The sequence below is a fragment of the Phocoena sinus genome, chromosome 17, assembly GCF_008692025.1.
Source record: "Phocoena sinus isolate mPhoSin1 chromosome 17, mPhoSin1.pri, whole genome shotgun sequence".
NCBI classification, from domain to species: Eukaryota; Metazoa; Chordata; class Mammalia; order Artiodactyla; family Phocoenidae; genus Phocoena; species Phocoena sinus.
This window is the reverse complement of record NC_045779.1, coordinates 7658567-7673483: the sequence shown is the minus strand read 5'-3', so window position 1 is coordinate 7673483 and position 14917 is coordinate 7658567. Positions and strand designations below refer to the sequence as shown.

General features: G+C 36.1%; 1 protein-coding gene across 7 annotated transcripts in view; it reads right to left on the bottom strand.

The window, feature by feature from the left end:
* The window catches only part of RAB2A (RAB2A, member RAS oncogene family), a 78260-nt gene that overhangs the window by 22407 nt on the left and 40936 nt on the right, over nucleotides 1-14917 (bottom strand). For all 7 annotated transcript variants that reach the window (XM_032610213.1, XM_032610215.1, XM_032610216.1 and 4 more), the window contains 3 exons: nucleotides 11360-11442; nucleotides 10833-10925; nucleotides 6387-6498 (listed from right to left, as the gene is read on the bottom strand). In XM_032610213.1, the coding sequence (XP_032466104.1) occupies nucleotides 6387-6498; nucleotides 10833-10925; nucleotides 11360-11442 (288 nt within the window). The remainder of the gene's footprint in view (nucleotides 1-6386; nucleotides 6499-10832; nucleotides 10926-11359; nucleotides 11443-14917) is intronic.

Genomic DNA, 14917 nt, shown 5'->3' with positions numbered 1-14917 from the left:
CCGCTCCACGGCACGTGGGATCTTCCCGGACCGGGGCACGAACCCGTGTCCCCTGCATCGGCAGGCGGACTCCCAACCACTGCGCCACCAGGGAAGCCCAACAAAAGTTTTTAAAGACTAATTTATCAATTTTTCCTTTTATGGATCATGCTTTTAGGGACAAGCATGCCTACTGCTAGAACCAAAAGATTTTCTCCTGGTTTTTTCCATAAAAGATAAATAGGTAGAACATTTTACATTTAATTCTGTGATCAGTTTTGAGTTAGTTTTTGTATAAGGTTGTGAGACTTAGGTCCTTTCTTTTTTTTGCTTATGGATGTCCAATTGCTACAGCACCATTTGTTGAAATGGCTATCTTACCCTGTGAATTGTTTTTGCACCTTTGTTAAAAAGCTGTTGGGCATATTTGTGGGTTCTCTATTTGGTTCCACTGATGTTTCTCTCCCTTCACCAGTATCACACAGTCTTGACAACTACAGCTACGTTAAGACTTGAAATCGAACAGAGTGATTCTTCCTACTTTATTCTTTTTCAAAGTTGTTTTAGTTATTCTAGTTCCTTTGCCTTTCAGTATGTATTTTATAATAATATTGTCAGATTATCTACAAAAAAATCTTACTGGAATTTTGTTTGATAAGAGTTGGGTTAAACCTGTATATCAATTTACAAAAAAGTGACATCTTTACTAGGTTGAGAATTCCAAACAATGAACACAGTGTATGTCTCTCCATTTATTTAGATCTTCTTTACTTTCTTTCATCAGCATTTTGTAGTTTTCAACATACATGTCCTATACCTGTCATTTTTAGATTTATACCTAGGTATTCCATTTTCTTTTTGTGTGATTATAGATGGCACTGTACTTTAAATTTTGGTGTTGTGAGTATATAGAAATACAGTAGATTTTTTATATATGTCTTGTAAAAATCCTGTAAACTTGATGAATTCACTTATTAGCTCTAGTTTATTTATTTTGCAAATTCCTTGGGATTCCTACAGAGACAATCATGTCATCCACAAAATAAACAGTTTTATGTCTTCCTTTTTGAGCTGTATGCCTTTATTTCATGCCTTTATATCATGAGAACAGGTATCCTTGCTTTGTTCCTGATCTAAGGGGTAAAGCATTCAGCCTTTCACCACTAAGTATAATGTTAGTTGTAGGTTTTTTTGTAGATGCTCTTTAACAAGCTGAGGAAGTCCTCCTCAATTCCTTTTTTTTTTTGAGAGTTTTTAAACACGTCTGGTGTTGGATTTTGTCACATGTATTTTCTGCACTGACTGCTATGATGTGATTTTTCTTCTTTATCCTATTAAAATGGCAGATTATACTGAACTAGCTCTGTATCCCTGGAATAAGTTCCTTCTGGCCATGATGTACGTATTATAAATAGGCACATGTATATGATTTCATATGTTGTTGAAATTCTACTTGCTGATATTTTGTTGAGAATTTTTTTCATATATTAATAAACGTTATCAGTCTGTACCCTTTTTTTTTTTCCCTTTGGTTTTGGTATCAGGGCAATATTAGCTTCTTAAAATAAATAAGGAAATGTTCTACCTCTTCTATTTTCTGGAAAAGATAGTGTAGAATTGGTGTTCATTCTTTCTGTAAATGTTTGGTAGAATCCTCCAGTGAAACCATCTGAACCTAGATATTTCTTTTTGGAACATTTTTAAATTACTAATTCAATCTCCTTAATAGTTATAGGGCTGTTCAAATACTCTATTTCATACTAGGAGAGCGGTAGTAGTTTGTGCTGAGTTTGTGTTCTTTTTGTCCATTTCATCTAATTTACCATATTTATGTATTATTCCTTTGATGTCTGCAGGATCTATAGTTATAACTTCTGTTTTGTTCCTGATATTGGTAATCTGTACCTTTTCTCTCTTTGCTTCTTTGTCAGTCTTGCTATATTATCTACTTAAAAAAAAAACCAGCCTTTAAAAATTTCCTCTATTGTTTTCCTGTTTTTGATTTCACTGATTTCTGCTCTTATCTTTATTATTTTCTTCCTTCTATTTGCTTTGGGTTCTTGAGGTAGGAGCTAAGATTCTTGATCTGAGACTTTTCCCTTTTCTAGCGAATGTGGTTAATGCTATAAATCTCCCTCTCTGCACTGCATTATGTGTTTCCCACAAATTCTGGTATGTTGTTTTTACTTTTCATTCAGTTCAATGTATTTTTTAAATTTCCTTTGAGACTTCCCCTTTGACACACACATTATGTAGAAGTGTACTGTTTAGCTTCCAAGTCTCTGAAGAATTTCCCAGTTACCTGTTATTGATAATCAGAACCAATAGAACTGAGAGGAGAAACAAATCCATAATTATAGGTGGAGACGATGATTGATTTCTAGTTTAATTCCATTGGTTCTACTGGTTTTTGCTTCATACATCTTGCAGCTCTGTAGTTTGGTGCACATAAATTTAGGATTGCTATTATCTCCCTGGTGGACTCTTCTTTTATTATCATATAATGTCCCACTCTGTCAACTTTATCTAGTATTAAGAGAGCCACTCATGCTTTCTTTTGATTAGTGTTTGTGTCATATGTATTTTCCCATCATTTTATTTTCAAACCGCCTGTATCATTATATTTGAAGTCAGTTTCCTGTAGACACCATATAGATGGGTCATATTTTTTAATCCTCTCTGCCAAGCTCTGTCTTTTGACTGGTGTATTTAAATCATTTATATTCCAGGTAATTATTGCTATGTGAGGGTTTAAGTATGCCACTTTATTTTTGTTTGCTATTTTTTGTTTTCTTTTTCCTGCCTTTCTGAGGGTTAACTGAACACTTTTTAGCATTCTACATTGATTTATCTACTGTTTTTTAGTGTGTCTCTTTGTATATTTTTTAGTAGTTGCTCTGAGTATTGCATTATACATACATACATACATACATAAATAAAACCTTATCACAGTCTGCTAGTGTTGTCATTTTACCAAGTCAGGTGAAGTATAAAAACCGTACATCCCTTGATGTCCCTTTCTCCAGTGTGGTTTTATTTCCTATATGTACACTGAAAACCACATCAGACATTAGAGTTTTGCTTCAATTGTCAAATGTAATTTACAAGACTTAAAAGTTTTAAGAAAAAAGTCTATTGTGATTATTCATACTTCTGGTTACTGGTGTTCCCTCTTAAAAGGTTCTTTCTTTTATCATTTCATTTGTTAGATAATTTCTTTAGCCATTCGTTTATGGTGGATCTGCTACTGATAAATTCTTGCTTTTCTTTCATCTGAGAATGTCTTGATTTCCCTTCACTCCTGAGATATTTTTGTTGGTTCTAGTATTGTGGACTGAAAGGTTTTTTTTTTCAGCTCTTGAAAAATGTGCTATTTCCTTCCGGCCTCCATGGTTTCTGACAGAATTCTGCTGTCATTCCAGTTGGTATGGAATTGTTTTTCACTGCTTTCAAGATTTTTTCTTTGTCTTTAGCTTTCAGAGATTCGACTATGGACAGAAGTTTGTCTTGGTGTGGATTTTTAAGGTTTATCCTGTTTGGAGCTGGCTCAGATTCTTGATTCTGTAGGTTTATATCTTCTGCCACATTTGGGAAGTTTTCAGTCATTAATCCTTTGAGTACTTTTTCAGAGCCATCTTCTTTCTTCTCTCCTTCTAGGAGTCTGATAATACAATGTTAGAGCTTTTGTTATAGCCCCCCAGATTCCTGAGGCACTGTTCATTTTTTTTCTACTCTATTTCTCTCTGTAGTTTAAACTGAGTAGTTTCTATTGTTCTATCATCCAGTTCACTATTTCTCTCCTCTGTCCCCATCATTCTGTTGTTGATTCCATCCACTGAGTTTTACATTTGTTGTTATATTTTTCAGTTCTAAAATTTCTATCTTGTTCTTCTTTTTATCTTATAGTTATTTTGCTGAGACTATTTTTCATTTGTTTCAAGCATGCATGCATGTTATTTCAAACATGTTTCAAACATGCATGCATGTTGAGGCATTTTTATGATGGTTGCCTAAAAAATCTTTGTCAGATAATTCTAACATCTCTTGTCATCTTGCTGTTGGCATCTATTGATTTTTTTTTTCATTCAGTTTGAGGTCTTCCTACTTCTAGGTATGGTGAGTTTCTACTGGAACTTGGACATTTTGGGTACTGTGTTATGAGACTTGGGATCTTATTTAAACCTATGCTTTAGTTGGCTTCCTCTGACATAACTCCTACAGGGAAATGAGGAGCATGGAAAGACCTCATTATAGCCAGTTGATGGTGGAAGTAGTACCATAATTTCCTTTGTGATGTTTGGCTGTAGTAGAATATTTTCTCTAAAAGCTTTCTGTCTGGACTTCCCTGGTGGCGCAGTGGTTAAGGATCCGCCCGCTAATGCAGGGGACATGGGTTCGAGCCTTGGTCCGGGAAGATCCCACATGCCACGGAGCAACTAAGCTCGTGCGCCACAACTACTGAGCCTGCGCTCTAGAGCCCACGAGCCACAACTACTGAGCCTGCGCTCTAGAGCCCGTGAGCCACAACTACTGAGCCTGCGCTCTAGAACCCGCGAGCCACAACTACTGAGCCCACGTGCCACAACTACTGAAGCCCGTGCGCCTACAGCCCGTGCTCTGCCACAAGAGAAGCCACTGCAATGAGAAGCCCACACACCACGACAAACAGTAGCCCCTGCTCGCCGCAACTAGAGAAAGCAAGTGCGCAGCAATAAAGACCCAACGCAGCCAAAAGTAAATAAATAAAGTTAAAAAAAAAAAAGATTGTTTCTTAATATCCTTGGCTTCTGAGAGGCAAATTAATTTACATGATTAAGTAAAGTACTGCTCTCTCATGAGTATGGGAAATTCCTGTCTGATCAAATTTAAACAATTATTTTTATTATTAACCAAGGATACAGAATTTTTGTAATAAATGCTGCCAAAACATTAATGAAATATATTTTATTTAAATGTTCAGCCAAACTGACAATAGTAATTTGCTACTTACACATAAACACCTACTGTTACTTGTTAAAAATAAGAAAAATGAACACAAAGGCATCAGAGTCAAAACTAGAAATTTAGAATTACTTTCCGATAGTGGCTGCCTTGTCATCTAACTTCACAGTATGGTTCTTTCATAAAATACAGACAATTCTGGCTTTAAGGTTCGCAAAATCAACAAGAAAATCCATTGTTAATTATCAGTAAGGATATGTTTCAGATGTCTTGAAACCCCCATAACACATTGGCCCTTACGGTTTCAAATCCAACACCTCTAATAAAGGAGTGCTTCATGGAAACAGGCAGCTTTATATGTCTATTTTAAGTCAAACAAGAGGACAGAATGGATTTCTCTCTGGGTTTGCTGGGTGAAGTAAAACATTATTCTTGGATGTTATCAAGATGTAATTAATTTGCAACACAGGTAAAGCATTAGTTGGAGCCTGTAAGAAGAGTATTAAGGACAATCACAGAGCACCTCATCAAGTATAGATGAGTATAATATCTTACCTAAGAATTCTTCAGTGAAAATACCAATGCTGTTGAACTACCGTAGTCAATTTTTGGGTTCAACGGTTAATCAGACATGCTCCGAGTATTATTCCTAATAAGTATTTACTCATTGTTCACTATGTTGAAGGCACAGTGCTAGTTGTGGCCTATGACCCCATCCTCTGCTATCCTTAGGACAAGTGCTTCTCCAATCATTTGTTTTCTAGAATCCCCTTCTGCCGCTGCTCTTAAGATTCTTACCCAGAAGGTGGAAACTCCAGCATTACTCTGGGCAAACTACATATTTTCTTATTCTCATTTCTGCTTTTCATGAAATAGAGTATAGTAATACATTTACCTAAGAGAGGATTAACTGTCTATTCCTGTATGTATAATAAATAAATACCATATCCACATACACAAAGCACAGAAGAACATGGTGTGTTCACAAAACTTCCATAGTTCAGGATGATCAATGGAAATAACTGATACTACAAATTTTATTTATTAATTATGTCAGAATTCCCACGCTTTGTACAATGTTACATTGCAATAATATACTACTTTCCCTACTTAAGCAGAAGTGGATACAAATAGCTACAAATGTTTAGTGTCTTGAAACATTTCCAAATTTCGTTAGTGTTCTTTTTTTTCCCTCTCAAGAAACATAAAAATGATTTTAAGGAAAGTATATACAAAGATCTGTGAAAGCATTTTGGCTTCAAGTGAAGGCTCAGAATATAACTGAAGAGCCTGATATAAGATGACCATTACAAGGCATTTCAGAGGAAAGAAATTTTCTACTTTACAACCTTCAAGGACTATCTGTGACTAAAAAGCTTACAGGGGATCATCAACAAATGAATATTAAGGGATATAAAAAGTTTCTATTAAGAAGATAAAACATTTTAAAAAGGCCTCTTACTTACCTCTTCTACATTAGAAGCAGTCTTAGCCGAAGTTTCCATGAAGATAAGTCCATGTTCTCGTGCAAAAGCTTCACCTTCTTCTTTTTTTACTTCTCTTCTAGATTCTAAATCACTAAACACAGGAAAGAAAGGACCAAGTTATCAACCAACATAGTACAATTAGAGACATCTGTGGAAACTGTACCATAAGATTCAAAGTTGTGCTGACCATTCTTTCAATTAATTTTTGACACACAATAATCAACTTCATTATTCAGTGTTTTATGAGAGTCAAAAAGAGCACACTGCTTAGCTTCAAAGAACTAACAATCCAACTAAAGAAAGATTCTAAGTTAGAGCCCTAGAATGCTAAAACTAGAGAAACCCAAAGGGACCATCTAGCCCAAACCCTACCTTTGAGTTACAGTGGGTTCCCAAAGAAGGGAACCATCTTAACTCATCTTACTTTGAGAGAGCAAAATTACACTAGTCCCCTTATCCTTTAGCCAGACTGACTGAGTTTCTATGAATGTGATAAAAATAAGTCATACAATTTTCAGAAACTATAGGAAATTGCTTAATAAAATTCAAAGCAGTATAGAAACATTAATTAATTTTTAATCCCAGTTAATTCCCAATAGAACTGTTAATGGAAGAAGAGAGAGAGAAACAAAAGTCTAAGCTAGAAATTCTGGACAAAAGTATGGTATTCATTTTTATCACACTGAAATTGTATTAGTTAAGGTAGGGGTAAAAAGTAGAAGTCTCCTCTTCAAGTGTGTTTTATTGTAAACAAATTTAAACTTTACTATTACAAATTTATGTGCCCAGAAACGGATGGAGAAAAATATAATATCCGTGTACTTCCATCTAGCCTTGACACATATTATTTTGACAGATTTGTATCAGATTTCTTTTCTGTTGAGAAATAAAATCAATAGTTACAAGTTGACTGTGCTATGAAATACTAGTGGTAAAACGAGAACATAAAAAGCAGGCAAACTCAGTTTGCAAATATCATAGCATGACTGGACGAGGATAATTTATCCAACTATACTCTGGGGGCTTCCTGTGTGCCAAGCCCTATCCTGGATCTGGGGACAGACCACTCAACAAAACAGACATAGTACCAACCCCCCGCCCCCAGGTGGAGCTTATATTCTAGTAGGTGTAAAAAATGGGGGGGGGGGACACTAGCAACAGTGACATGGTAACGTGCTCCTGAAATTCAGTCCCCTTATCTGACAATCATTCTTAAAGGAAAATTAGCTTTGAAGTACACAAAATCTTCAAGAAAATACTTTCCCTTAACTGCCCTTTATCCTATTTTATGCATATGCCACATTTTATTTAAACAATCCCTTATTTGGAGATATTTAAAGTTACTCCCAGTTTTCCCCTACCAGTATCGCTGATGATGCCTGCATTTGCAAATGTTATCTTAACAAAGAGGGTTAAGAATGTGCACATTTAAGGGATGGTTTGAAAAAAAGAAAGCAGCACTTCAGTATTCTGTATTTCTGTTTTATCACTCTTCCTTTCCTCAGTTTTCCAGGTGTAAAATCATATTGTTGTCTTTGACTTTTCATTCCATTAATCCCATTTAAATTGCTTTTACTACTTAAATATCTTTCTTTCCTAAACCATTCTCTTAATTTATGCTTTTTTGTTTAGGGTATTCTAATCCCTTGACTATTAAAAACTTTCATCCTTGCAGACTCTGCATCCTATTTCTTGTATAACCAATATCCAATGCCACAGTTAAGAAAAATCCATATCATATCTGTCATTCTGACTAGGTCACTGTCTTTCTCAACCCCCTCCACTGGCTCCCTACTGCTTAATTCACCTAACTCAAAAATTGTTTATTCCCAGTTTCCATGTCTACCCCAATTCACCTCATCTAATAATAATCCCCTCATTTATCTCTGCTCGTTTCCATTCACTCTTTGCATGTCATACATTCCTTCTTCTCTTCTCCTAGTTTCTTCCCTAAAATGTCTTTCCACACCTACTGTATCCTAAGGATAAGAGCTACCCATCTACAATCATCAGAAACATCTTCTGTACATACTACACTTTGCTCTTTCTTTTCACAACTGAACTACGGGCAGCAACCAAATTTAAGCCACCAGTAAGCTGCCGGCCACCTTGTTTCAGACACAAGGAAAACACCGGCAAGACAAAACTATGAAAATTCTCTTTATTCTTCAAATATTCTCCTATTATTTCACACATTATCATTGAATGGTAGTATGAATACTCCCATATTACAAAGACTAAAGCTTCCCTCCAATAGCCTTATGCTTAAAAGGATTTTGATATCTGTCGGGAATCCAATCCCCCATGGATGCGGAAGGACAACTGTATGTTCTCTTAACAGCAAACCTCAATTAAAATAACACTTAAAAAATCTAATCTATGCAGTATAATATTTATTTGTTATATTACTTTTTTAAGTTTCACTGCAATATAATTGACATAAAAAACTGCACATTTAATATAAAATTTGATGAGTTTCACGTATGTATACCTGGTGAAGCCATCAGTCTCCCAAAAGTTTCCTCATTCCCCACTGTAATCCATCCTTTCCTTCCCCTGTACCCTAGTCAACTAATGATCTGCTTTCTGCTACTAGAGAATAGTCTGCATTTTGTGGGGTTTTATATTAATGGAATCATACAGTATATTTTCTTTTTTGTCTGCTTTTTTTTCACACTCAGCATAATTATTTTGAGATTCATCCACTTTGCTGCATATATCAATAGCTCATTCCTCTTTATTGCTGAGTGTATTCCATTGTACGGCTGTATCACAATTTATCCATTCACCTGTCAATTGAATTTTGGGTTGTTTCCAGTTTGGTGCTATTGCAAATAAAGCCACTATGAGAGTCTGTGTATAATTTTTTGTGTAAAGCATGTTTTTCTTGGGTAAATACCTAGAAGTGAAGTGGCTAGGTGATATGGCAAATGTACGTTTATTTTCTAAAGAAACCACCAAATTGTTTTGCAAAATCGTTGTATCATTTTACATTTCCACCAGCAATGTGAGAGTTTCAGTTCCTTTAGATTCTTGCCAATACTTGGTAAGTTAATCTTTCCTATTTAAGTGATGTTTGACAAAACCAGAATCCCTTAGATTTTATACGCTTTCTTCTAGAATATTTTTTATACTTTTAGCTCTTGTATTTAGGTCTGTAATCCATTTCCAGTTAATTTTTGTATATGGTGTGAGGTAAGGGTTAAGGTAAATTTTTTTGCACATGGCTATTCAATTGTTCCAGCACCATTTGATGAAAACATTACCCCTTCCCCCACTGAACCTTGGCATCTTTGTCAAAAGAATTAATTGATACGACTTTCCTGGTGGTGCAGTGGTTAAGAATCTGCCTGCCAATGCAGAGAACACGGGTTTGAGCCCTGGTCCGGGAAGATCCCACATGCCGCCGAGCAACTAAGCCCATAAGCCACAACTACTGAGCCTGCGCTCTAGAGCCTACAAGCCACAACTACTGAGCCTGCGCTCTAGAGCCTACAAGCCACAACTACTGAGCCCTCATGCCTAGAGCCCGTGCTCTGCAACAAGAGAAGCCATGGCAACAAGAAGTCCTGCACACCGCAATGAAGAGTAGCCCCTGCCAGCCGCAACTAGAGAAAGCCGTCATGCAGCAACGAAGACCCAATGCAGCCATAAATAAATAAATATAAAAATACTAGTTTTAATTGTTACCACTGTAATTTTCTACTAAACTAGTGAAAACTTTCCTACACTCTTGAAAGTTTATAGAAACTATGGTCAAGAAACTGTTTTCCCATGTACTATCATTTTAAATGTAGAGCACAAGGACATTCACTGCAAATAATGATCCCTAGATATATAAAGTAAAATAAGATTGAAAAAACAACACGAGCATGACACTAATATGTAAGTCTTAGAGGTAAGCTTAAAAGTACTAACGTGATATCTACTAAACAATATTAAAGGTGTTTCAGGCCTTTAAGTAGAAATACACCTGATTAATCTATGTATTATATTAAGTCATATAATACATATTAAGTCATGAAGAAGGGAAAAAAATATTTTTCTGAGTTCTGCACAGATCCTTATTTACACTGCCAAGTATTTTTGATAATACTGAACAGTGACCTAACCACCAAACATATCAGTGAGTTTTATTTTAAATTACTAATCAGATAAAACTACTTAAGAGTATTCTTTAAAGTATAGCTTCCAACAAGAACTATTTCAAATAATAATTTCCAATAAAGCTTATTTATATGCATTTAAAAAAACAAAAGAAACATCTTAGTATCTTAAAATTTTTATAATTTAAGAAATCAATAACTTGTATTTTGCACAATGTACAAGACAGGCACTTTAACAGTTACCACATAAACAGTTACCATATAACAGCTATCCAGTCTTCATCATTATGTAAAAAAAGCTTTAAAAGAGTCTTTTTACCTTTTATTTCCAATAAGCATAATGACCATGTTGGAATTGGAATGCTGGCGGGCATCTTCTAACCAGGTTGTCAAGTGGTTGAATGTGTCTCTTCTAAACATAAATGATAATTTGATTACTGTTTTCAAAGTATTTCCCCTAGTGGTGTACAATGAACAGTATACATTCCATTAAAGATAATTATTTTTAGCCATGTCCAAGTAGGAAACAGATTTTAAGTACAGTATCTGGAGTCAAGAGCTCACTGACTATAGTTCAGTTTAGAAATTAAATGTAACCTCACTTTAGGAAGTTCCAATGTATAAATATCATTACTAAATTGATCAACTTGGGGTGCTTATTCATATAAGAGAATAACTTAGTTACAGATTTCTGTAGTAAATTTAAAGTTAATTCAAGATACATAAGTTTTAAAGGCAGATAGCCAGGACATAAAGGCAAAGCTATACTTTTATTACTGATAATCATATTTATTTAGAAAGATTCTCTGCACTGACCACTGAACCAAAAAATTTCCACGTTCTCACCTTGTAATATCATACACTAGTAAAGCCCCTGCTGCACCTCTGTAATATGACCTTGTGATGGAACGAAAGGACTCTTGCCCTGCCTGTGAGGAGAGAAGAAAAGGTTGATAGTTTCCTTCAACAAACTGTCCTCTACATTTTCTTATTATTCATATGTAGAATATGGACAGGTAGGGAATGAGTGCATAAAGGAAAAGAAGAAATCCTCACTTCACCAGTCTTAGGAAGAAGTCACATAATACTACGCTACTACTGCTCAAGTCGACCAGACGCACATGCAAACCACAACCCCCCACCCCCCAAAACAAGACCTCTAAACCTTTTTTGGCAATCCCTGACAACCCAATTTACTGAATGGCTTCACAATACATGAATCATTATTAGAGCACAGAATGGACTCCTAGCAACTAAGCTCTGAAGACAAATTTGAAAGGAAGCAAATAACCCAGAGCCTCACATTTGAATTCAATAACCCACTCCCTGGGGCAGCTGTTGACACTAGAATAAATAAAGTCCATTGTAAATAAATGATGAATGACATCTTTACGCCCACCATCTGCTGGTGTAAAGGTTGTTGGAAGGCCAAGGATGCAGATTTTATCAGTTATATCATAAACTGCAGTGAGCTTTCAACAGTCATCAGATGGAATTCTTTGAGCAATCATTTTATTATGAAAAACAGAAAATGGCTCTGAATTTATGAAATTTTTTTCTCTACACTTATCAATTTTCTCTGTTATTTGATATAAAATGCTTGTCAAAAGGCAACAGGACAAAAAGTCATCTTTATATCCACTTGTGAAAACAGACTTCAGAGATTATGCAAAATTGGTTACTTTCCCTTCTACCAGTGGCACTAATGTTCTGCTTTTTAAGAAAGGCTGGTGTGGGATATGCCTTTTGCCTCTGAGTTTAAAATTGAGACAGTTCTTATCAAAAACATTTTTTCATTTTTAATCACTTAATTTCTACCTTTGAGAAAAAATAAGTATGTAAATTAAGTAAACAAAGCCAGTGTTCACAATTTTTGTATTCAAAATCTACTAAGTCCTTGAAAAATACTCATGTTTCCATATTCTGAGTTCTGATCTCCAAGTATAAATATTAAGCCCTTCCCACCCTCAGAATGCACATAGACAGTCAGGTTCTGCCCTGTGCTAACACTGATACTCAATGCTGTAATTCTTGTTGCCGTCCCACTACACTCCTGTCCCCCAACCCCGGTGCCTAGCACTGGGTCTGGCACACATCAGGTATGCAGAGAAAGCCTGCTGAGTGAAAGAATGAATTCTAAGGTCTCGGTCAAATGCACAAAATGGTCATTACTCCATCCCACCTAAATTAAGTGGACATCAGTAAGTCCTGACATACTAAGATTCAGTAAAAATAACTTCTCCCAAGTGGAAACTAAAGATTAGATCTTCTTTTGGTAACCTGAAAGCATTTCTGGCACTTAGAATAATGTCTTATGATAAATTAGATACTGAGAAAGCCATCACATAAAAGGGCTGTAAAAATAGCCAACTTGTTTCACAGAGTTTGAGGTTAAAACACTAGATGATACTAGTTGGAAGCATGAAATTAATTACAGTCATTTTTATATAATTTATTGAGACACATCTTTCCCCAAAAATCCTTTCAAATCCAAGTTCAAAACTCAAGCATTATGGGAATTTCTTCTTTAACTGCTTAGCATGGGAAAATTAAGGACTAGAACAGTGTGAATTATATATACCAAGGAAGGATCATGTGGTAAACAATACAGAAAAAGATAAATATTAGTTCAAAATGAAAATCACGCTTAGGCTCTTGTATCTCCCAAGCCTAAACAATGAGCAATGGTAAAAGTTCTTTAGATCAATCTTGGTGGGACCTTTTGTGGGAGGAGTTAAAATGAATACAGTTGACCCTGGAACAACACCGTTTTGAACTGTGTGGGTCCACTTATATGTGGAGTTTTTTTCCATGGCAAACAATACAGTACTATACAACCTGAGGCTGGTTGAATCCACGGACACAGAAGGACTGCGGATAGGAAGAACCACAGATAGGAAGGACCAACTATAAATTAGACCCAGATTTTCGACTGTGTGGGAGTTGGCAACCCTAACCCATGTTGTTCAAGGGTTAACTGTACACTGCTATAGATCTTATAGAAGAATTATAAGATCTAAAACTTCAGTGTTTCCAGCCTAGATAAGAAATAGTAAAAGGGAAAAAGTTTAGGAAAAGCACATATCTATATACCATTCCCATTCCTCCTGAACTGTTTTACAAAGAACAAACATGTTGCAATATGGAAATAATGTATATAATGCATCACTTTATACTGAATCCACTGAATCTGGATGGATTTTGCCCATCATTACAAAATCAAAAACTCCAGCAAATAAAAAATGAAACATTCCAAGTGAGGGCTGTGAAGGTAACTGTGCACCTTGAAATTTAGGATCACTGTGTAATAAGCGAAGATCAGTGTTCAGAACAGTTTCCAAAATCTGGAGACCTGGCTTGTCGGGACAACACCCCACACTCTGGCCTAGTCTCTGTCAGTGGTGCTGGTAGCCTTAACATAAGTCTTGCCCGATAACGTGTTTTATTACAGCTTCTCCAGCTATAAACAAACTGTTAAACAACTAACTGCAGAAAGCTAACCCAATGGTTATCTTGATCACATTAAAGCAAAGTAATCTAGTTTTTAAGAAGCATTTTAATATAAACCTATTCAAACTGTGATCGACTGATATTGTTTTAAATGAAAAAGAACGTCAACTTAGGGCATATAGATGTTTTTGATCCTCTTCACTATAAGATGCTGGCTTAAAGAAATTTTAGAACTTGGAACTGAACAGGATATAGAATTCTTTGTATCAAAAGAAAGGGATGCCTGGGACTTCCCTGGTAGCACAGTGGTTAAGAATCCACCTGCCAATGCAGGGTACACGGGTTCGAGCCCTGGTCCGGGAAGATCCCATGTGCCGTGGAGCAACTAAGCCCATGCGCCACAACTGCTGAGCCTGCGCTCTAGAGCCCACGAGCCACAACTACTGAGCCCGCGTGCCACAACTACTGAAGCCCACACGCCTAGAGCCCGTGCTCCCAACAAGAGAAGCCACCGCAATGAGAAGTCCGTGCACCACGACGAAAGGTAGCCCCTGCTTGCCACAACTAGAGAAAGCCTGCGTGCAGCAACAAAGACCCAACGCAGCCAAAACTAAATAAATAAATTTATAAAAAATAAATAAACAAAATAAAATAAAATAAAATTTGTGCCCAGGATTTAAAAAAAAAAAAAGGGACTCCTAACAGCAGCTAAGGGTATAAAGGAAAATGCATTTCATGAGACAGGAACTAAATGAACAGCACCAGAAAAACCTGGTTGGGACAGCCAGAGTAGACCATGAGCTGCCAACTCACAATACAGCTCTGTGATTTCTGGGGAAAAAAAAAAAATCAGCAAGATACCAGATATGCAAAAAAGCAGTACCGAAAAGTCCGCCTCGGGAGATAACAGGCATGTTCATTTTGAGGATACTTACTACTAAAATTAGAGTCACA